Source organism: Lactuca sativa, chromosome 9 (genome assembly GCF_002870075.4).
Source record: "Lactuca sativa cultivar Salinas chromosome 9, Lsat_Salinas_v11, whole genome shotgun sequence".
Lineage (NCBI taxonomy): Eukaryota > Viridiplantae > Streptophyta > Magnoliopsida > Asterales > Asteraceae > Lactuca > Lactuca sativa.
In genome coordinates, this window is record NC_056631.2 from 20,321,570 (window position 1) to 20,344,151 (window position 22,582).

Sequence of the window (22,582 nt, forward strand, 5' to 3'; positions counted from 1 at the left end):
TTCCTAAGGATTATTGAAGTATTCTTACATAAACTAGTATTATAAAAACACTTTAATTGTTATTTTACTAATTTACACACAATATCATGTGTTAATATAATTAGGATACAATTATTTTCACGTGTTCTAACGCGTAGAACATTTCCACCCTTTTCGTACCCAGCCAAGAACACACCTGAAGTGAGTTCATACCCCTACGTTTTCATAATTTTTATATGTTTTAGGGGGGGGGGGGATACAAATAAACACAAGATAAATTGTGTTAACATACAAACCGTTACATTTATATTTTTATTAAATATAAATATACAAGTGAGTACAAATTTGGTACACTGAGACTTTAACGCTTTTGTAACAAGTCGAACAAAAAAGGTATAATTATATAAACGAACGTATATAATTATTTTATTCCAACTTATTATTATGGCAAATTTCATAATAACATACAAAGGATACACTATTTCAACGATACATTTATATAAACTATAATAGGTATAGTTTATGGAACATACATACTGTTTTACCCAATTGGGGGCACAGGAAAAAATTATTTAAAAGAATATTTTTTTACTATGTAAAAATTCACATACAAACATTTCAATAAAAAAGAGTTTCATTACATTACACGTAAACCATTAATATAGCTTTATGAGACATTATCTTCAAGTACTTACCTAAGTACCATCAAAAGTCATGTATTATAACCAAAGTCTCATGGAGGGAGAGCGCGACAATTGTGTATAGATCTATACGGGACTGACAATCCCGCACCTAAGTTGCTTGCAAAAGCTAGACCGACAGGTCTGGGGTGACAAATGTCATACCATTCCGACACCTAAAGAACGTCGTAACAGGCCATCAGTCATTCAGTACGGTTATAATAACTCACGACTTGGTATTAATAATACGTTGGTTTACAACTACAAACATATCTTCTTGGTTTTATTTAACGATAAAACTACATTACACAAATTACAAGAAACAATATAGTTTATGTTGGGAAACATACATACAAAAGGTTTTATACAGGTACAATTACAGAACATTTTCCCAGTACAATACAGTTTACATTTCCGGAAACATGCATTTCCATGGTTTTATATATGTATAAAAGTAATGGTTACTATTTTAAGTATGGAAAACACTTCTACATCTCGGTATTGGAACATTTAAGACTACATTTCATATTAAAGAAAATATTGGTTTTCTGGAAGAAAACACTATCATTTTAAAGGAAAAAGAACTACATTACATATAATAAAAATATTGGATTTTTTTGACATCTCACTCATACACTTTACAAGGAAAAACAACAGATTTTCTTACAAATGCTTATGAACTCACAAACTTTAATGTTGACACTCTTTTCAAAACTACTTGTATTCTCAGAGAATCAATAAGACAAGTAACATCAGGCTTTTGAAGATGAGACGTTAAAACGTCAGTCAAGTCTTAGATCCTCATATTGTAATTGATTTTTGAAACATGTAATACATGCAAACCATGTAACTTTATCAATTATATTTATGATGGTTGTGTTTACTTTGATCTCTATTATACAACTGTTATGATATTGTACATGACATCATCCGCCCTCGAACGTTTCCGTCGTTTCATCGGTTCGGGGGTGTGACACAACTTCAATCAGAAACCCCCTTAAAACAAAAGAAAAACGAAACCACAAGAAATGGAAAACATCCTTGAACTTCTCATCCAACAGCTACAAGATGAGAAGCTCTCGCTCGAAAACTTGCAAGATGAATACTTCGACCACCAACAAACAAAAGATAGGGTGATGGAAGAAATGAGTCGCCGCCCCAAGTACAACAACTTTTTGCAGATGGAGAAGGTACTTCTCAGTAACAAGTATGAAGTAGCCAAAATGATCGAAGCTATCCATAACCTGAAGAAAAAAACAGAAAGCATGATCTACAATCTGAAAAAAGAAATAAAAACCTTCCAGAGGACGACCAACCATATAAGTAGCTGCCTCAAAGGTGAAGACGAATGGTTTTTTTTTGTTTCTTGCATAAACATATATGCGTTCTTTTGCTATCTTATATGTATGTAATGATAAACTATCATCTTTTGTTTGCTTTCCTGAATGTACCTACATGATAATGGACAACTTCTATGTAATATTTACTTATTTCAGTCAAGCTTTCTTCCCCATTTCATTCAGTCAACCATGAAATATTTGAACAATCACCACAAACTCATCCAAACAATCACCACTCTAGGACGAAAATAGGACACTACACCGTCTCAGTATAAGACAATCACATTATTACTAGAAAGTTGTGATATGTCAGATAGGTTTGAATTGAAAAGGGTGAGAATTGTGTTGGTTCCTTCTCCTGATATCACAACACAAAATAGAAAGATGATCGTTAGTTGACGTCCGGGAGGGATCCCCGGGACGAAGCTCCAACAATCAAGTTAGAATGGATTTGAAAGAAGTAAGGGTAAATCTGAAGAAAAAGAGTTCAGTCCCTTCCTCATGAAAAAGAAGGGTCCTTTTATATCTGGTTGTGAGGTGTGTGCCTCAGAACTGATTCTGTTGAGCACTCCCTCGTAAGGTGCGACGTGGCGGATCTGTATTGAAGGATCTCTCATCACACATTTTTGCCTCGTCCCCTCATTGGATAGAGGGGAATCTTTGATATTATGGTCATCGTGACTTTCATCAGATGGACAAGTGGAACTCTCTGATTGGTCCCATGTTTGTCGGGGTGTTGTTTCTAGGGAGGAGGGCAAGGCGCAATTCTGCCCTTTAACTGCCATACTAGTGACTCCGCGTTGGCGAAGGCCAGACCTTGGCCTCATACTGGGTGATGCCAACTCACGTTTTACAATAATATACAATAAGTCCAATATCCAATCCTCTTCTATGGTGCATAAACAGGGTTCTAAGGTTGTAATAGACCATCTGAATAGGGGTAGATATAGCAAACACATAACCTATGAGGAACCAAACTGTCAAAACCTACAACAAATTCAAGATTTCATGGAAGCAACACAAAAAGAACAACCTTACTACAAAATCCTTCTGATAAAGGATGAAACCATCTTTAACGTAATGCCTTCCGTTATTTTTCTTTAATATTAGTGGCAATCCAATCACCGCAAAGCATGGTTTCTTTTCTAGTTATAATTAAAAATATATTTAAGTCTTACATTAAGCAAATTTGTGTTTAAAATATGCTAATTTCATGTAATGGTATTCCAACATGGAAGCGAAAATCATGTTTTGTAGTGTATAGATTATATTATGTAAACAAAATACGTTCTTTAAGATAATATTAAGATTTTGTGAAATAAGATTAAAAAATTACCATCGAGTTCTCTTCTCTTTAAAAAAAGTGTGAGTGTGATCCTTGACAAGGAGGTACTTTTCATCACCAACCTAAGTAAGTTACATATAAATCCCATAAAACTTATCATACACTCATAACATTCATTTTCAGAAACTGAAACTGGTCAATCCCTAGTGTAAAACAAAGTATTTAAAATTTTTCAAAAGACAGAAAAATATTATTATTGTTGGATTAGTGTCTAAGTCCATAACTATTTTGGTGTGTACTTGACCCGATGGTGCATGGTCCTTTTGGGTTGCCTTCACCAAAGCAACTTGATAGGATGAATTATGGAGAGAGAGGATTAATTATGATTTATTAATATATTATGAGAATAATATATTAAAGGAGAAACCATATTGTTTAATTAATATTAGTCAAGAATTAATTGATAATTAATTTTGTGGCTAAAAGAGATTAATTAAACTTAAGGGACTGGAATTGTAATTATAAGATAATTGCAATTGGGTTATGGATTACCTTATAATATAAGGTTGGACGAATTCTATGGGGAAACCCATTAGAAATCGTCCAAGGCTTATTAAAGAAGGGTTCATGGGTTGCTTAGGGCCTAAACATCCAAATTAGGGTTTCCTTGTTAGATAACCCCAACAGCCTCACTATTTAAAGGACCCTTAAGCCCCAAAAACGTGCTGAACTGAATCCTTAGGGTTTCCACACGTTTTTGAGTATCTCCTTCTCTTCTCTTCTTCATTCTCTTGCTCTTGGTGTTTGTGAACCATTAGAGGAGTGACATTTGTAACTCTAAGGTTTCTAAAGTCATTACAAGAAGGATTTGAGATTGTTATTGCTACATAACAATCAAGGTATGATCTAAACCCTAATTCATAGATTATATTGTTTATCATATGCTAGATCTAGGGTTTAAAGTCTTGGATGAATTGCATGTACAAGAGAGAAACCTAGATCCAAGCATTAGGGTTTGTATGAGCATATAGGATGTTCTTATTGCTAAAACTCATCAGTGGTATCAGAGCCTTGATTGGTTTCTATTGTATTGATGCCTTGCATGTTCATTCTTGTTGCAAAATCGAAATTTTGTCTTTCTGACTGATGAACTCGGCAAGTTCCAATGTGGACTCGGCGAGTTGGCTCCTACTCGGCGAGTTCGAGCGTCAGAAGGAGGCAGTTTCGGGATTTCTTGCTGTTTTACTCAAAGATACTTGCCTTAACTGTTATGGGTCATTAAGATTCGAATTTTAATCATATTTATGAGTATATCCTTGATTAAACAAAAGATAATTACTAATTGATTAGATAATAACTTCCTTATATGATTAAAGTTTGATTATTTGTATTAATTGGGTAACTTATTTTGCAAGAAATTGATATTAGGTCAAATATATAGATAATGATAAAATTAATTGTTTAATTTATATTATTTGTTATTTGATCCTTGTGTTATGAAAAGTTTCATTTTTCCCCTTTAGGTTTTATAGTTTAAATTTGAACTCAAAAGTTTTTGTTTTGAAATTTAAATAGTTGAAACCCTAATGTTTTGAAAAGTTTCAAACTTACCCTCAAGTTTTGGAATTTAAAAGTTGATTAAAGGTTTAATTTAGGAATGTTAAATTCTAAAACCCTAGTATTGTTTTGAAAAGTTCATATCACACCCTTATGGTTTTATTAATTAATTAAGGTGTATAATTAAAAGAGATTTAATAAATCCATATAGTTTTTGGTTTACATTTAATTAAAGGTATAATTTTTTTTAAAATTAGACCAACTAGTATTTTAAAAGTGTAAAATACACCCTATACTATATATAACATTAAAAGTCTAACATTATATATATGTATGAGTAAAAGTCAGTCTTACCGTTAGTAGCCCTCATTCAAGAAGCTGGTCTATAAGGGGTATTTAAGGAAATTGCCTATAAAATGGTGATTGAATGGGTATCCACTCTTACCCACCGCACTCTTGACTAGTGGAGGGTCGTTAGCCGAACGGGTAGGATAGGACAGAACCTTCCATTATAAGTATAATGAAGTACAAAAGTAACTAAATGTTTTACAAATTCCCAATCTTAGTTACTTTAGGCAAAAGTGAATTGATGCAATTCCATGAAATTACACTTTCTGCCCTTGCGAAGACGTTAGTGGAGCGTGTGTGGTTAACCGGCACACTAAATGGTTCTAAGAAAAGGTAGCAAAGGGTGACTCAATGTTTGTCATAGTTCGGTGGAGCGTGTGTGGTTAACCGGCACATCGAATAGGTGACTGTAACATGTGGGGGCAGCATGTAAGTTTTCATGGTTATTCACACCCGCTTTGTGATCCTCGGTATCCCAGTCACAAACTAGAGGGGCATATCGAGATTTAAACATGCCATTGAAAAGTTCAATGAATCTCAATGGATCTAGGAGTTTTCAAAGCATTTAAAACAATATCTATTTTTTTTGTTTTTCATGGTGGAAAATTATTGAATCGTCATTCACTTACCTTCAAATGTTCTGCAATTTGGGTTACGGCATCCCTCTCCCGAGTTGTGGAATATTGTGTTGGGTCCTAGCCTTAATATATCATTTGGGTGATTTATTAAGGACTCAATCAATCAACTAACTTGAATTTATTTTCTCCCGTTTTTTAGATGTCAAAGTACGACAACTATGGTCTTTCCATATCCCATGGAACAAGCATTCCACATGAAGATGATATTCCACGATTCGATCGAGGAACAAAAGATCGTGCTTCACTTTCTCCACCTCCTCCAATTATTCTCCCTAACCCACAAGATTGAAGAATTGAAAGGTTCAATGTCACTAAAACCCTATTGGAAATGAAACATGAAGATGGTAAACCCGTGTGTGCCCACGTTCTAGGAATGAAATCACACATCGATAGGTTGATAATGTTGGGTGCGTCATTCCCTGATAAGTTGGCTGTGGACTAGGTTCTGCAGTCACTCCCTGAATCATATAATGAGTTCAAAAGAAAGTATCATATGATGGATCTTGACGTAAGCCTCATTGACTTAACTTACATACTCATTGCTGCTGAATCAGAAATGATTTGGCAAGGCAATGGAGCATATTTGTTGGGAAAGTCAACCAACCATGCTTCCGAGGAAGTTCTAGGAGAACCGACCTGCGTTTGCTGCCAAGTGAAAGGGCATTGGATACAAGTCTACCCTAAGAGCCTGAAGAGTCCAGAAGATGGGAGAGTCAAAGAGTATGGCTGTGCTTCAGGTAAAATCCACTATCTAACTTCATTAAGTCCCTATTCGTTGATTCTTAATACATAATGTGATAAGATTGCATTTGAATGTTTTGCAGGATCAGTGAAAAGAGAGGAAGCTTGATGAAAGAGCAAGATGAGTCTAATCACAAAGAAATGGATCTCGATCGCATGGACTTGAAGATTAGATTTTAAGCTTAGAGAGTTATGATAGAGTTGTTAGGAATATTTGACTACATAGTTCTTCAGTTGATTTTGCATTGTAAGGACAAATGTTTTCCGCTGCTTTTATGAATAAAATAAATTTTGGTTTGACTCATTTATTTATTTATTTATTTCCTTGCAATGAAATCGTTATGAAAAATTGATGTTTGCATATTTCTACAACGAATGGATGTGATTCTTAATTATGTTAATAGTGGAAATGTCAAGAATTTACCAAATAGGGAGAGTTTCTCATCACCCAAGTTTCAATTGGACAGAAACTTGGAATCATGCAACTTGTTTGCACGATGAATGAGAAATTTCATATTTGGAAATTAGACTAATTCGTTGACAAAGTGTCAAGTGAAGGACTAGGAGATCAAGTACACAAAGTTGTGTGTTGATCAAGTCCACCATAAGAATGACAAAGATATTCATCATGATTTACTAAAGGTTTAGTAAATATGATTATACTTATAAGATTAAGTGTAATTCTGAATTGATTGAAAGAGTTTAAATCAATAGCAGAACGAATAAGAAGAATCAAGTAGGCAGAAAGATAAAAGTTTTTCTATTCTAAGAAGAAGGGAGAGTACCTTTTATTATGTTTTATGATATGTATTAATGATTAAGAACCATATCTCAATTAATCCTCTAGGTGAGTCTTAGTGCAATTGTATGTCTGAGAAGAGGAATCAAGAATTGAAGAAATGGTTAAATCAGAAAGTTAATCATACTTCGTTCCAAAAAACAAGTCTTAAAGTTAAGATTGTGACATTGAGTGACAAGTCCTAAGAAGGTTTATGACATTCATCAAATGTGGAAAGTTGTGATGTCTTGGATAAGACAAAGACCAACTAGGACCAATTTTATGAAATGTTTTGTCTTGATAAAAGCTACACTAACTATTGAATATTTGTTTGTCAATAAATGTTTATTGACAAAAGAATCTTATATGTCAAGGAGTCAGTGGGAGTCTTAATGATCTCGAAAAGTTTCAAGAACTAATCAAGAATAAGCCCTATCGATCATCACTAGCACACGAGTTGAGGTTTACAACCTATCGTGTTGACACTATCTTGTTTCTGTGCCATTCCAATCGAGTTAATTATGCATGTGAGTTCTATGAGTTCTCATTTGAACTCATAAAAGGCAAGCACCTTGATCAATTGAAAGTACATTGATAGGAAAGGGTGAGCTGCTTAACTACTTGGAAGACATGGTGGGCATTCGCGTTACCATAAGGCAAGAAATCAAGATTGAGAAGGTTCGGTCCATATGAGTTTGAATTTGTCGTAAACTTTGGTTTTGAAAAAATCACATGGATAGGAACACATACACCATTAACATCTAAGTGTCATTAGATTCCCTCCTTCATGAAAATGATTGTGAGAAAATGCTTTCACTAAGAGAGATTTTAAGAAGATAGTGATTGTGAAAACTGTATTCTCGAATTCGATTATGGTTACGGTATCCCTTTCCATGATTCGAATTGTGAGATTTGGCAATTAGTCTGAATTGTTTAGACACACATATGAGCTATCTAAGGGAAAGGTGTATAAGCTTAGATAAAGGATTATCAAAGCATTAGGTATTAGAAACATGAATTTAAGAAATTTAATAGGTATTGTTTTTCTGAAAGTTAAGTTGTTTCTAGATACATGTGAAAGCTAGTGGGAGCATAAGTGTTATGTTTATAATAATCATCGTGATAGTGGGAGCATAAATGTTATGCTTGTATGATTATTAAGGCAAGTATTGCAAGTTAGCAATATTAATTATAGAAAACAAGATTCATACTTTGCAAAGTTGTAAGGGTTGAATAGTTGTTTTTCTATAATTAAGGGAGAGAATATTATGCTTCATTTCAAATCTAAAGGCTTAGGTTGTGGAATGTTAATAAATTTAGTCAAGGATACATAGTGTGTTCTTAAATTTCGATTATGATTACGGCATTCCTCTTCATAGTTCGAATTGTGAGAACGTGACACATAAAATATTATGGCAGAAGATTGATAAAGTATCAGATCTTTATGTAAGACATTATGCATCGTGTCCTATACGCTTCGGGTAAAGGTTCGATTGCAAATGCTATAATATTTGACCATTCTAAAATTTTCCAAATGTCTAGCGCATTAAGAGGGAAAAAGGACAAGAATCGGTTTTGACTAAGATAATTAAACAACTATCAAAGGAAGATCCAAAACTCGCTGAGGATTGGTCGCTTGTGAGTAGTTGGAAGTATAGTATTGGATGGACTATATCGACATTATTATGAATAGAAAATATTCTATTAAGAATGAGTTGTCATATGGAAAATATGGAAATGTTTCCATATTGGGAGTTGGATATTGAGAGTCTATGTCTAGATTAGAAATTTTATGCAAAAGGATGTTCAAAGGAATGTACTTTGAGTGAGAGACATCACGTCTATGGAATTGTATTGTAACAATCTCAAATAGAGGACTTTGTAATTTCATTGGCAATAGTCATTGTGACTTTTGTGCTATGACGTTACGAAAGGATCATTGCATAAAATGTTAGAATCTAGCATGTTCTATAAGTGGCAAGAATTTGATATTCTTTCACTTGTGAAAAGGATTAGGAGTTGTGAAATGAGTATGATTGGAAATGTGTTCATTTGATCTATTTCACAAAGTAAGAACCGTAGGTAAATATTGTGTACATGCTAAGAGCATGGGACAAGCGTTGTAATAATTCAAGGAAGAAGTTGATTACCCGAAACAACAAATAATGAGTAATCGATATGGTGATAAATAAAAAGTGTTTTATTTATACTCAAAGGTTTGGGGCCGTATGGGATTAGTATTATTCTTGTGTTTCACATTACATGTTTTGACTTCCTGAATAATTTAATTGGTTTAGAACAGTCAAATTATTCGAACGGGCCACAGTTGTTTATATGTTGGAAGTAGATATGAATGAAGACTGTCATGAATTGGTGTGCGGATTGTCTAAAGAGTATTAGACGTAAGCAAATGTTTTCTGCAACGTTCATGAGTGCTTATGAATATGATTTGAGCATTGGATTAAACCCACGCTCACTTGGATCACTTCGTGGATTTCATCACGAGTGATTGGTGAGACGATAACATCTTATATTCTTGAAACCGAGATGTGTGAGTTGTATCTTGCGAATCGGTTGCACATTGATAATATGTAAACGCACCAGTAACTTGGTGTTATAAAACATATTGTTGTGTGTTATTCGGTGAGTAAGTGCAAGCGAGCATTGAATCAAAGTTTATCCGTTCCTTTTATCCAAAGTAGGATAAAAGCGATATCTTTGGGCCCCTCGATGATTTAGTGATGGCACCTAAGCACTTGGCCAAGCCGGGACTAAATTGATGTGTTCAATTGTAGTTTGTTGTCAGTCATCATAAATCGGAAGTCGGGAAATAGTATAGAGAGAATGATTAAGTTCATGTCTCATGTTTATACGATATCTAGAATGGAGGAATATATGATCCGTTATCTAAAGGACACACGTATTTGATAAGATCAGAGTTGACAGCGACTTTGGAAAGCTACGATTGCAGATCAGGATCTGAAGTCATACGCAGAATAGTTATTAGACTTATCCAAGTGGGAGGCTGTTGGATTAGTGTCTAAGTCCATAACTATTTTGGTGTGTACTTGACCCGATGGTGCATGGTCCTTTTGGGTTGCCTTCACCAAAGCAACTTGATAGGATGAATTATGGAGAGAGAGGATTAATTATGATTTATTAATATATTATGAGAATAATATATTAAAGGAGAAATCATATTGTTTAATTAATATTAGTCAAGAATTAATTGATAATTAATTTTGTGGCTAAAAGAGATTAATTAAACTTAAGGGACTGGAATTGTAATTATAAGATAATTGCAATTGGGCTATGGATTACCTTATAATATAAGGTTGGACGAATTCTATGGGGAAACCCATTAGAAATCGTCCAAGGCTTATTAAAGAAGGGTTCATGGGTTGCTTAGGGCCTAAACATCCAAATTAGGGTTTCCTTGTTAGATAACCCTAATAGCCTCACTATTTAAAGGACCCTTAAGCCCCAAAAACGTGCTGAACTGAATCCTTAGGGTTTCCACACGTTTTTGAGTATCTCCTTATCTTCTCTTCTTCATTCTCTTGCTCTTGGTGTTTGTGAACCATTAGAGGAGTGACATTTGTGACTCTAAGGTTTCTAAAGTCATTACAAGAAGGATTTGAGATTTTTATTGCTACATAACAATCAAGGTATGATCTAAACCCTAATTCATATATTATATTGTTTATCATATGCTAGATCTAGGGTTTAAAGTCTTGGATGAATTGCATGTACAATAGAGAAACCTAGATCCAAGCATTAGGGTTTGTATGAGCACATAGGATGTTCTTATTGCTAAAACCCATCAATTATACCTCAACTAATTCTCTCCTCGTGAACTAAGTGTCATAACTTAACTTAGGGATCCTCTTCGTGCTCTTTAATTTTTTTTTACCAAATATTACTAACTAACCATGCAGCCATATAGAGTATCATTTCAACTCCTATAGTCAATATTTTTTAAGTAATCCATCGAATCTCTAAAATATATCAAAAAAATTATCATCCTTTAAAGTCACAAATAGAATGATCTGAACAAATTCAGTTCCATAAACTAAAAACTACAAAAAAATGAAAAAAAAATAAAAAATAAAAAATAAAACAAAAACTGAAGTACGATTCAGGATTAAATGCAGAAAGTTGGGCAACACATGATCTGAACAAGACAATTCAGATAAATATTTCCAATAAAAACAACCCTAATTCAATTCGATAGAATGTTTACCTTTGATGAAGAAATTGGAACTTGACAAAGGTTGGCCATCGCACAATTCTTTAATTAATTTTGTCAGTTGTTGCAGTCATCCAATCAATAAAACTCATAGCCGGTTTTGTTGCATATGTCAAGGATTGTGATGTTTCAAACAAACAAAACATGATTATTAGCCTAAGACTGGAATGTTCAGAAAAACCCAATATATCAAGCCATATTCTAAATAATGAATATACAATGAAATAAAAAATTGATAATCCTTATGAACCATTTTTAAAAATCTCCTTAGTTTTTCAAGTGTCACAGAAACATTCATATTAACAAAATTTGGAAGCAATAATGAACCTAAACACAAGCAGGTTTCATCAACATGATTTTATTAACTTTTGCCAATTTGACATGTTAACATTAACAATATTAAATAACCCAAATGACTCAACTTTTATAATAAATGGGTTCAGTTTACCCTTAAACTTGAAAAGAGGCAATGAAGTTTATAAACCAACAAATAAACGCTTTATATAAAAGAATTCCAATATAAGACCCCTAAAATTCACAAAATATTACCATTTCCTTTATTCAGCCCAACCAATGGAGTTTCCCACAAAACCTCTTCATTATTCAACACCACATTTCCTATAATCTTCTATCTGATAAAAGAATGACAAAATTAGAGAAAAAAACATTATCGATAAAAACAACATTGTTGGATCATATCCAGATAACAAACACATGATATATGAAGTAGATGTTGTCCAAACCAAGAGGCTCTTGCAAACTCGACAATTTAGAAGTGGGATTTGAGAAAAAACACTGTAATGGAAGCAAAATAGAAGTAATCCCACTTAAAATTCAATAAAATTTGACATTTGTGCATATAGAAATAGCAAATTGGAAACCCTAAAAGCATTGATTTAGGATAACTAAGACTTAATTCAACTCCAAGTCGACACATTTTATAAACTGTCAACTAAAGTAACTAATTCATAATCTTAATTGCTAATGTAACATCCCGATCACCAGGTATGAATTTTAAATCTTATACATGTGTTTTCAGGGCAACTCGACGAGTTGGAAGGCTCCAACTCGTCATGAAGAGTTTAGTGTTCGTGCATTTTTCAAAGTCTACTCGTCGAGTTGGAAGGCTCCAACTCGACAAGTTGACGTGTAACACCCAAAATTTCAAACCAATTTAAACTTTAAAAAGACATGTCAAGTTCATCAAAACATTACAACCTTGTTTTCAAAATACTAATTATCAGAGTTTTCCCAGAAACATAAACATAATAGGAGGAGTTGTACGATCACGCCTTTGCCTTGCCGCGATCCCCTGATGTACTTGAAACAATAAACTGAAACTGTAAGCCCGAAAGCTTAATGAATTACCCCCAAAATACCGATACACATACATTCCACATAACCATGTCAACAATAACATATCATAACGAACTGAACAGAACAACACACAACGGATCCACAGCCCTACATACTGCAATACCCACGAGCCCACAATACGAGTCTCCTTTAGCCCGTAACTGGAATGCCCCCGAGCCCACAGTACGAGTCTCTCTTAGCCCGTAACTGGAATGCTCCCGAGCCCACAGTGCGAGTCTCCCTTAGCCCGTAACTGGAATGCTCCTAGGGTTTGTTGGCTACCGCACGAAGCAGTACAACCTCAACCCATCCCATATAACAAACACATGAATCATAAGAATCGAGCATGCAATAATCATATAACATCACAGGTAGTCCTACAGACCTACCTAACAGGCATAACCACTAGCATGCAACAATAAGTCATACTCAGAATCTATCACAGCTCAAGATAACATATCAAATGGGCCGGCCTTGGTGCCTTAGACCCCTTAGTATAGTGAGGATAACTCACCTCGCAACTGACGTCAAAAACTAGTAGGCTTCAACTCCCGGATCACCAACACGAACTTCACTACCTATAAATACCATAAAACCCTTTTTCATAAGTTCCCAAATTATCAGAATACCCTCAGAAGTCAACTGGTCAACTCTTGGTCAAAGTCAACGCCCACAGTCCATGTTGACTCGACTCGTCGAGTGCAGTTCACCGACTCGTCGAGTCCTTGCTGAACTCGAGAAGCCGTGAAATCCTTGATTGGCTCGTCTCCTTTAACTCGCCGAGCTCATACGTGCCCAAGAATCGGTAGAACCCTGGTCGACTCGCCGAGTCTTCTAACGACTCGCTGAGTTTAAGCCAAACTTCAACGGACTCGTCGAGTTATTCATCCAACTCGTCGAGTTCACGGCCAAATTCATCGGGCTCGCCGAGTTGCTCATCCAACTCGCTGAGTCCTCACAGACCTCCATCCATGCAACACTTTTTAAGCCATGACAAGGCTCCAGATTACAGATCCAAGCTTCTAAGGCATGTTTATCACGTAAAGTTGCAAACTTTACGCACATGCAAGGTTCTAAAGGCTCTAAATGACCAATTTATGCTTCTAATGGAGCTTTACACCTTGGGAGAGTCTCATTCTTGCACAAGCTGGAAACTTTATGTACTAAGAAGCCCAAAGGAGCGCAGTTCTTAAGTTACAACTTCAGATCTGAGGTTGCAAGGAAGAATAGCTTCCAATCATACTATGAAAATCCTAGAACTTGTCCAAAGAGGGAATCTAGAATGAATGAGGTTAGGGTAACGATTTATACCTTCCAGAAGATGATAACTACAATAGATCTCAGGTCCTTCAAGCTCCTTGCTTCTGAATGCTTGATTCTCCAAGATCTTTTCTCCAAGAAAATCCTCCTCCAAGCTTAAGAATGCACAAAATGAGCTCACACACGATTAGGGCTTTAGAGGGGCAAGAAGCAGTGAAAGGGGAGGCTGGGGGTGGCCAATGATCCTTTAAATATGGTGAAATACCCCAAAATTTAGGGTTTCATCTGCTAGCTCCTACTCGTTGAGTCCTTTTGTGGACTCGGCGAGTAGGTCACTAAATGCGCGATCCCACCTAGCTGCTACTCGACGAGTAGGGCAGCCTTAACTCGTCGAGTAGGACTTAAAACCAAAGAAGTTCTTATTTAAATCAATACCTGAGAATCAGGGCGTTACATGACGACTGTTTATGAAACCCTAATTTTCAGGGTTTTGTACCCTATTTAAGGACATTATGACTCATATATGGCCTCCCTCATCGTCCCCTCAGTCCAAAGAAAAACCTAATCGCGCCTCTTTCCCGATTTTGAGTGTTTGTGAGCTTAAAGAGCGTTATTTGGTGCATTTCTTGAAAAATCTTGAAGTGATAAGTGCATAGCTGAAGGAAGAGGCTGTAGATCCGACATTTACATTGTGGTAGAAACCATTTAGAGGTAAAAAGTCTTTACCTTGATCTTTTGTTTCTTAGATCTTCTCCTATAGAAGTTTAGTGCCTTTTTAGCCCATTTTGGAACCATTTTTGGAGTTGAGCATGACTTCAACGGTGACTTTAGATCTGGACACCTATAGGCCTCCTTGTGCCTAAAGATTCAAGTTTTGGCCATCCTCCATGCCTTAAACCCCTTATTTAGCTTCATATGAGTGTTTTAACCCCTTTGATGTCATGCATGGACATAAAGTTAGCAACTTTACATGGTATCTTAACCCTAGGGAACTAGATCTGTAGCTTGGAGCTTTGGATTCGACTGGAAAGGATTGAATATGAAAAGGCTGAAGGAACTCGACGAGTTGCTTAGCTAACTCGACGAGTTGAGTCGGGTTTTCCCGCTTTTTAGATTCTGAATAAACTCGGGGAGTTGATAAGATAACTCGATGAGTTAGTTAGGGTTCTTCCCGGTTTTCTGAGTTCTGAAGGAACTCAACGAGTTACTAGCTGTACTCGACGAGTTGGGTCAACATGGAATGTTGACCTTGACTGTTGACTTTGAATTTTACCATGGTTGACCAAGTTTGACTTCTGAGGGTATTTTGGTAATTTGGGTCTTGATAGAATTGGTCCTATGATGATTGTAGGTGGTTGAGTTTGGAGTTGTGTTTGGGAGTTTGGCATTATCATTCAGCACTACTTGTGAGGCGAGTTTCCTCACTATACTGATAGGGTCGAAGGCACCAATGCCAGCCCTTTTAGATTGTTATCTTGGTTATTGCATGATGATATGCTTAGTGGCCGGTTAGGTTGGTATCCTGGTATATAGGATAATGCTATGTTTAGTGACCTGTTAGGTCTGTATCCTGGTATATAGGATGATGATATGATTAGTGATTTGTTAGATCGGTCTGATTGTTTGTATATGCTAGCATTTGTTATCCATGTGTTGATTGTATGCTTGAGGTGGGTTGAGGCGGTCCTGCTTTATGCTGAAGGACAACATATCCAGGATGAACCGAAAAGACTGCTGGCTGAATGGGGCATATCAGTCAGGCCGAAGGCCCACAGAACGGACCAGACAGGTTGAAGGCCCGGTAGGGTGGACCAGACACGCTGAAGGTTCTGAGAGTGGGCTATATAGACTGAAGGTCCGGTGAGGGCGGTCCAGTCATACTGCAGACTCTATATGCATGTTGTTTGTTATGATATTTTTATAGTTTGTATGGCGTTGGTATTTTGGGGGAACTCACTAAGCTTCGGGCTTACAATTTTGGATTTTGTTTCAGGTACTTCGGATGACCGCGCGAACGTGAAGTCTTGATCGTGCACCTCTTCACATTTTATGATTTTGATTTCTGTGATACTCTGATATGAAACTATTTTGAATACATTTTGTAATAAGTAATGGTTTTTGGATGCTTGAAAAAGTTTTAAATTTTTATGAATTTTATGGATGTTACAACTAAGATCTACAATTCGAATTCACCAATTCTAAAACAAACAATGAACCTGATTACCATAAGCGATTTGTAGAAATACAACGAACCTGGAATTTGATTGATCGTTCCAATTAAAAGGGTAAAAGCCCTGATGCGAAATCCTTCTTTGATTGATTCATTCATATCTTCGTCTTCTTTGTTGCACGACTTGAGATGAAATCTGAATTTTAATGAATATGAACTTATTAGCAACAATCGAATAGTTGATTGCAGACAATAAGAGGAAGAAGGTAGGAATTCGGATAGAGAAGACGATGAAGAAAGAGTTGTAAAGAAACGGTGTTCTCTTACAATAGCTACCTCTATTTATATGCAAGAGTGAGTTCCTAGAGGAGTTGAAGGAGCGATGACCGTGGGAAGAGTTAATGGAGAAGCAGTTCAATCAAGAAGTGGGGGAGAAGAAGGAAGCGTGTGGTGGAGCTTAACCGTAAATGTTGAGTTATTACGGCTGAAATTGAAAGATTAGAGAGTTTTAAGGGTTGAGATTCAATAGACGGTTTTCCACTCACCCTCAACAATAGTATAAAGAATTTGAGATAGAAATCGGTTTAAGTATTTGGTTTAGGGTATTTGGTTTAGGAGAATGGATTTTATTGGTCACTTTTGTTTAACAATTTTTTTTGGACGAAGTAACAATTTCCCAGGTGTGATTTGAATGGTTTCTCTTTTTAAACTAATCATTATTGTTATGTGACTAGGATATTGTTAGTGTTGGTCTTTAAACTAATAAAACTCATATTGTTGCCGTTTAATATAGAATATTTATGCTATTAGTCTTTAAAGATTGACGATGATTTAATGAATATTTTTTGTTAGACCATCAATGAAGAGGGAAAATAGTTATTTCGTCTAACTTAACAGAAGTAAAATAACATAATAAGTAGACGAACCAAAGTTACTATCCAATAGACCTCATGGCCAATTGGCCATCATGTTTTCTTTCTCATATCATTACCAATGGACTCAATTCTCAAGTACCCATTTCTTTATATATATGTTGGAGTCTTTGTAAATAATTAGGTCATTAAAAAGTCGGTTTACAAGGTTGTAGGTCTTAGTCATTTTGAATGGTCACTAATGTTATCCCTAGATGCAACTTTTTTTTTTTTTTTTTAAATACATTGACTTAATACGTATGAAAAATAAAATGTTTTGTGGCACAGGTAAGATAAATGAAAAATTATCATGGGCAGACTGCTACCTTTCAAATTTTCTCGTCACAAATCAATCGAAAATTCGTCATAAAGTCCGATAAATGTAAATTTACTGTAAATCCGTTGGTAAAACTTTTTAGTGACGGATTTGTGATGGAACTGTCATCGGAAATGATTTTTTTTCCGAGTCTACTGCTGAAAACCATGTTGATATTCTATGACCTTAGACCCTTAAAAAATGTGCCGAATAAATGCCACGTGGACATAATATCATCAACTTTATCAGGTTAAAAATGTGCTAAATGGATATAATATCAACCTACATGATGTTATCAGAATGGACCGAATCCAAGTATTTGTCTTTCTCTAATGTCTTTGGATTGTGAAATGTGATCAAATGAATGCCCAATGTGTGTCATCAAGAAGGCCCATTAAAAACTATATAAATCAATTTAAATTTTTTACATACTTTGGTTATATTTTGGGGTTTAGAATTGCGGTGACAATAAAATTTAAAGCATATTTGTAAATATCTTTTCTTGTTTTGCGAAAAGAACTTAGATGAAAAATAAAAGCCATCTTACTGAATTTGGATGATAGATGCAATTTTTCATGAACTCGTTTTCTGAAATTTGAAATTATAAAAATCAAGTTTGAATATATACATATCATTTTTATAACTTTTCATAAACTGTTTTTTTTTTTTGTAATATATAAAAAGATAAAAACAAAAAATAAAATGATATTGAAGTTAAATGTCGCCAAAAATGGCATATATATTCGGTGGATGACACGTATGTGATATGTATAGTTGTATACCAAAAAATAAAATGTTATTGAAGTTAAATGTCGCCAAAAATGGCATATATATTCGGTGGATGACACATATGTGATATGTATAGTTGTATACCAAAAGTCAATAATTGTGGGCTTACACCAAAATTCTAGCATCACGGTCTTTAAATCTTACGCCAATACTTTGACTGATGTTCTATTAATAGAGTTTCGGGAACTTTTTTTTCTTTTTTTAATTAAAAACAAAATAAAAGAAAAACATTATAACTAATTTATTTATTTACAGCTCACTTAACTAATATGATTGTTTTAAACCAATAATTAATGAGGAGGTTATGAGTTCAAGCCCAAAGAAATGAGAAAAATAATTATTTATCATTCAAAAAAAAAAAATAGGTGTTTGGGTGGGAAAAATGTTAGTCTTATATTATATTTTATATGATTAAAATTAAGAATTTACTTATCAAATATCTTAATTTTATAGTATTGAATCAAGAAGGATAGAGCACGATAAAGAAAAAAACACAACAATTTTAATATTCCATATATTATAAGTAGTCTTTTTTAATATTTGAACGACACAAAATTACATTAACAAACTAGCAAAGATGTTAAAGCAATATTACAAAGAAGACAAATGTTAAATTAGATTATAAAACCAACCAACCAATTAATTAACTTTTTTTTGCATCAATTATAAATTTGAGAAACATCTTTAACTTTCTTTTTTCTATTTTGAAACTTACTTTAGATTTAAAATATTGAAAAAACATGTCACTTTAAAGTCGCCAAATAATCCACATCGTCGTAACAATCACCATCTCCAAACCTTCTTTAGAAGCCTCTCGAATATGGGGAAGAGTTAGTTGACCAAGTGACCAGATCGTTCAACACACTAAAAGTAACTAAAAAGCAATTTGATTCCAAATATCGAGAACAATGTAAGAAAAAACGCTTTTTGTTTTCAAGATGAAATCGTATAATTTGAAAAGGAGAGAATCAATGTTCTTCCCTTTTTTTACAAGTTATTTATTTTAGACAATTATCGCAACAATATCGTGACGATAATAAGATTTTACTTTGATTGGTACAAAAGTGATCCATTTAGTTGAAAAATCTATAACTAACAAAGTCTCAATATCGATACCCCGCCTCAAAGAAGAAACTGAATATTCGTAGAATTCTCTAAAAACTATTAAGAAAAATAGAATAAAATGTAATTTTTCCACTTAAAAAGCTTACCAGTTTAGAAATTTTCAGCCGTTTGATATCTTATATTTTAGAATAAAATTCATAAGATTATATATTTTCTTTCCAAATCTCCCACGGTGATTCTTCTCTTCTAAAGCAAACCCTAAGAACACGAAATTTGCTAATGTACATCTTACTTCCTCTTCGTTGCATACACTCGAGAAAGCGCCCATCAGTGTAAACTATCAAGAATTTTTTATATGAATTTCATGTAATGGTTTAAATAAAGCAAAGATATGATATAAGGTTGTTTACACATATACACTTATCTAAATACTTTTCTTTCAATACACTTATCTAAATACTTCATGGAATAGTTTTAGACAAACTTCTAGACTCTAGAAGTAGAAACCAACATTTTTCACAAGAAGTTTACTAAAACTTACATAATTGTTTTTTTTTTAACTAAGTTATTATATATATATATATATATATATATATATATATATATATATATATATAGAGAGAGAGAGAGAGAGAGAGAGAGAGAGAGAGAGATGGGGGGTTCAATTGAGAAAAAAAGATTGAGAATGGAGGAATGATTCTTTCTCTCCCTCTCTCTCTCTCTCTCTCTCTCTCTCTATATATATATATATATATATATATATATATATATATATATATATATATATATATATATATATATATATATATATATATATATATATATGATTTGATCACTTATTAATAAACGTAAATAAAAAAATAAAGATATGAAAATCTATTTTAATAAAAAAGGGTTTCCCCAAGATCATTTGATAACATACCTAATCTTTTATATCAGTTTTTCTATTAAATTATATAAGTTAAAATAAATTTAATAATTGTATAGAATAAAATTTCAATAACTAAAGTGAGCTAGGAATATGTTTTTCAAAAATCTTATGTGGTGAACAGATACAAACATCTCATATATATGTTGAGCATTATAATGTTTGTGTCAGACTATTATTTGTTTATTGTTATCTGATTGCGATACAAATAAATGAAGTATATACTACTTGTTACCTTTGCATTTTTATAAATAAAAATATTTTATCGTACATAGGTATACAATTGAATTAAGAGTACAAAGTATCATAAAGGAGTCGCACTTTTGAATCAATACACATTTAATCGTTGTATCCTTTGAATCAAATAAATGAATTATATATTAGTTATTATCTTTGTATTTCTAAAAAATTTCATTTAATTTTAAGATTTCTTAAAGAATTTAGAGTATTAAATAAAACTTTAAATTATATTATTATTATAATAATATTAACGATGGATGAATATCCTTTTTTTATTTTTTCCCCTTTTTGTGAAAATGAGAATCAAAGGCGAAATTGTAGAAAGCTGAAATCGCCGGCAGCGGCAGCAGGCGGATAACCAGACTTCCGGACTGGCCGGTGACGGTGGCCTAAATTCAGTTCAAACCAATTAAAAAGAAAAACTCGATTGTAGATCAACGTCTTGATTTCCTAACCTAAAAAACCCTAAATTCAATGATTTTATGACTCCCAAACACCTCATTTCACTACATATATATTTTTACAACTTTTGTTCATAGTAACATGTTTACGATGACTATTTTAGTAAACGAACCTATCATTATCAACATCAAACCTCTGATTCATCTCCATTATCATCCGATGAAGGATGAATTTTACCTCCGGATCTGCTGCTGCTGCTGCAACTGCTACTGCTGCTCAGGAGCTTTTTAATCGATTCTCCAATCGAAGACGATGATGAACCACCTACTCCAGAGTCGTTCTCCGCCGCAGCATCCGCCGTTTCATGAGGCTCCGTGATCTGGTCGCTTATTGGAGCTACATTCTCCAATCGCAGTTCTTCCTCGTTACTGATTGTCAATCCGACAGATTCCGATTCTTGCTCTTGATCAGCCATTTGGATTTCCAGATGATCGTTTTTATTACTGTGATTACACCGGATTGATGCTCGACAAATCGGACATGATGAATGAGAGTGCAACCACATATCTATACATTGCACGTGAAATGCATGTCCGCATCCAGGTAATTTCCTTCCGACCTCATCCTCCTCGAAAGCGCTCAAACAAATTGCACAGTCTAATCCGGAATCACGATCTTCCTCGGATGAGACTTTGTACACGAATAGCGGCAATGAGGCGATGGTTGAGAAAGGGAGGCCGAATTTTCCTGGAGAATTCGAAGAATTACCAGGATTAGTAGTGGTGTCGATGATGGTGAAACTAGCGCGGTTATGTAATCTAGATCCTAGGACGCGCGGCACAGTCACGGAGGAGCGGCTTCGCCGGCGGGCTTGCAGGAGGTACCAACGGGTATAGAGGTGGAGGAGGAGGACGAAGAGGATCACGAGGAGGAGGGAGATAATCGCGGCGAGCATCAATTTTGTGTCGTAGGAGAGGGCTGTACGGATGATCCCGCTGAGGGAGTTGTCGTTGAGGGAGTTATCATCGTCTGGATCAGGTTCATATGACATCTTGAAGCGGTGCAATGAACAAGCGGCGGAGCTAAGAGAGAAGGGAGAAGGGAGAAGGGAGTGTAGTGGTGGAATGGTTGCTTAGAAGATGTAATAAGATTGCCTATATACTATATACTCTCTCTCCTCATTTACATGTGAGCGTTGGTTGTACGGAGTAAAAGAAGTCAAAGAAGAGATCCCCCGTTACCCGACTACTTAAATCCAATCTAAACGTGATCCAGGGGCAAATTTGTTATTTCCCAATTATAAATCAAATCTTTATTTCTAGTAGTCTTAAAAGATACATACTTATTTATTTTTTTTGAAAAGATTTAGTTTTATTTAACGGAATTGAATTCAATGGATTTGAAAATTTAAAACAATTAAACTGTTATAGGGTGTTCAGTTGAAAAAAGAAATGGAATAAATTCGTAAATTGCAAATTTATCCTACCAATTTTTTTCTCATTCACTCATCAGGTTCGACGATTAAGGAATAGTGAGTTATAGGAGCGGAT

General features: G+C 34.5%; 1 protein-coding gene across 1 annotated transcript; it reads right to left on the bottom strand.

The window, feature by feature from the left end:
- Positions 1–21,100: 21,100 nt before the first annotated feature.
- On the bottom strand, positions 21,101–22,190 carry LOC111900631 (RING-H2 finger protein ATL63). The gene has a single exon (XM_023896516.3). The coding sequence runs from the start codon at positions 22,081–22,083 to the stop codon at positions 21,220–21,222; it is 864 nt and encodes a 287-aa protein (XP_023752284.1). The 5' UTR covers positions 22,084–22,190; the 3' UTR covers positions 21,101–21,219.
- Positions 22,191–22,582: the final 392 nt, after the last annotated feature.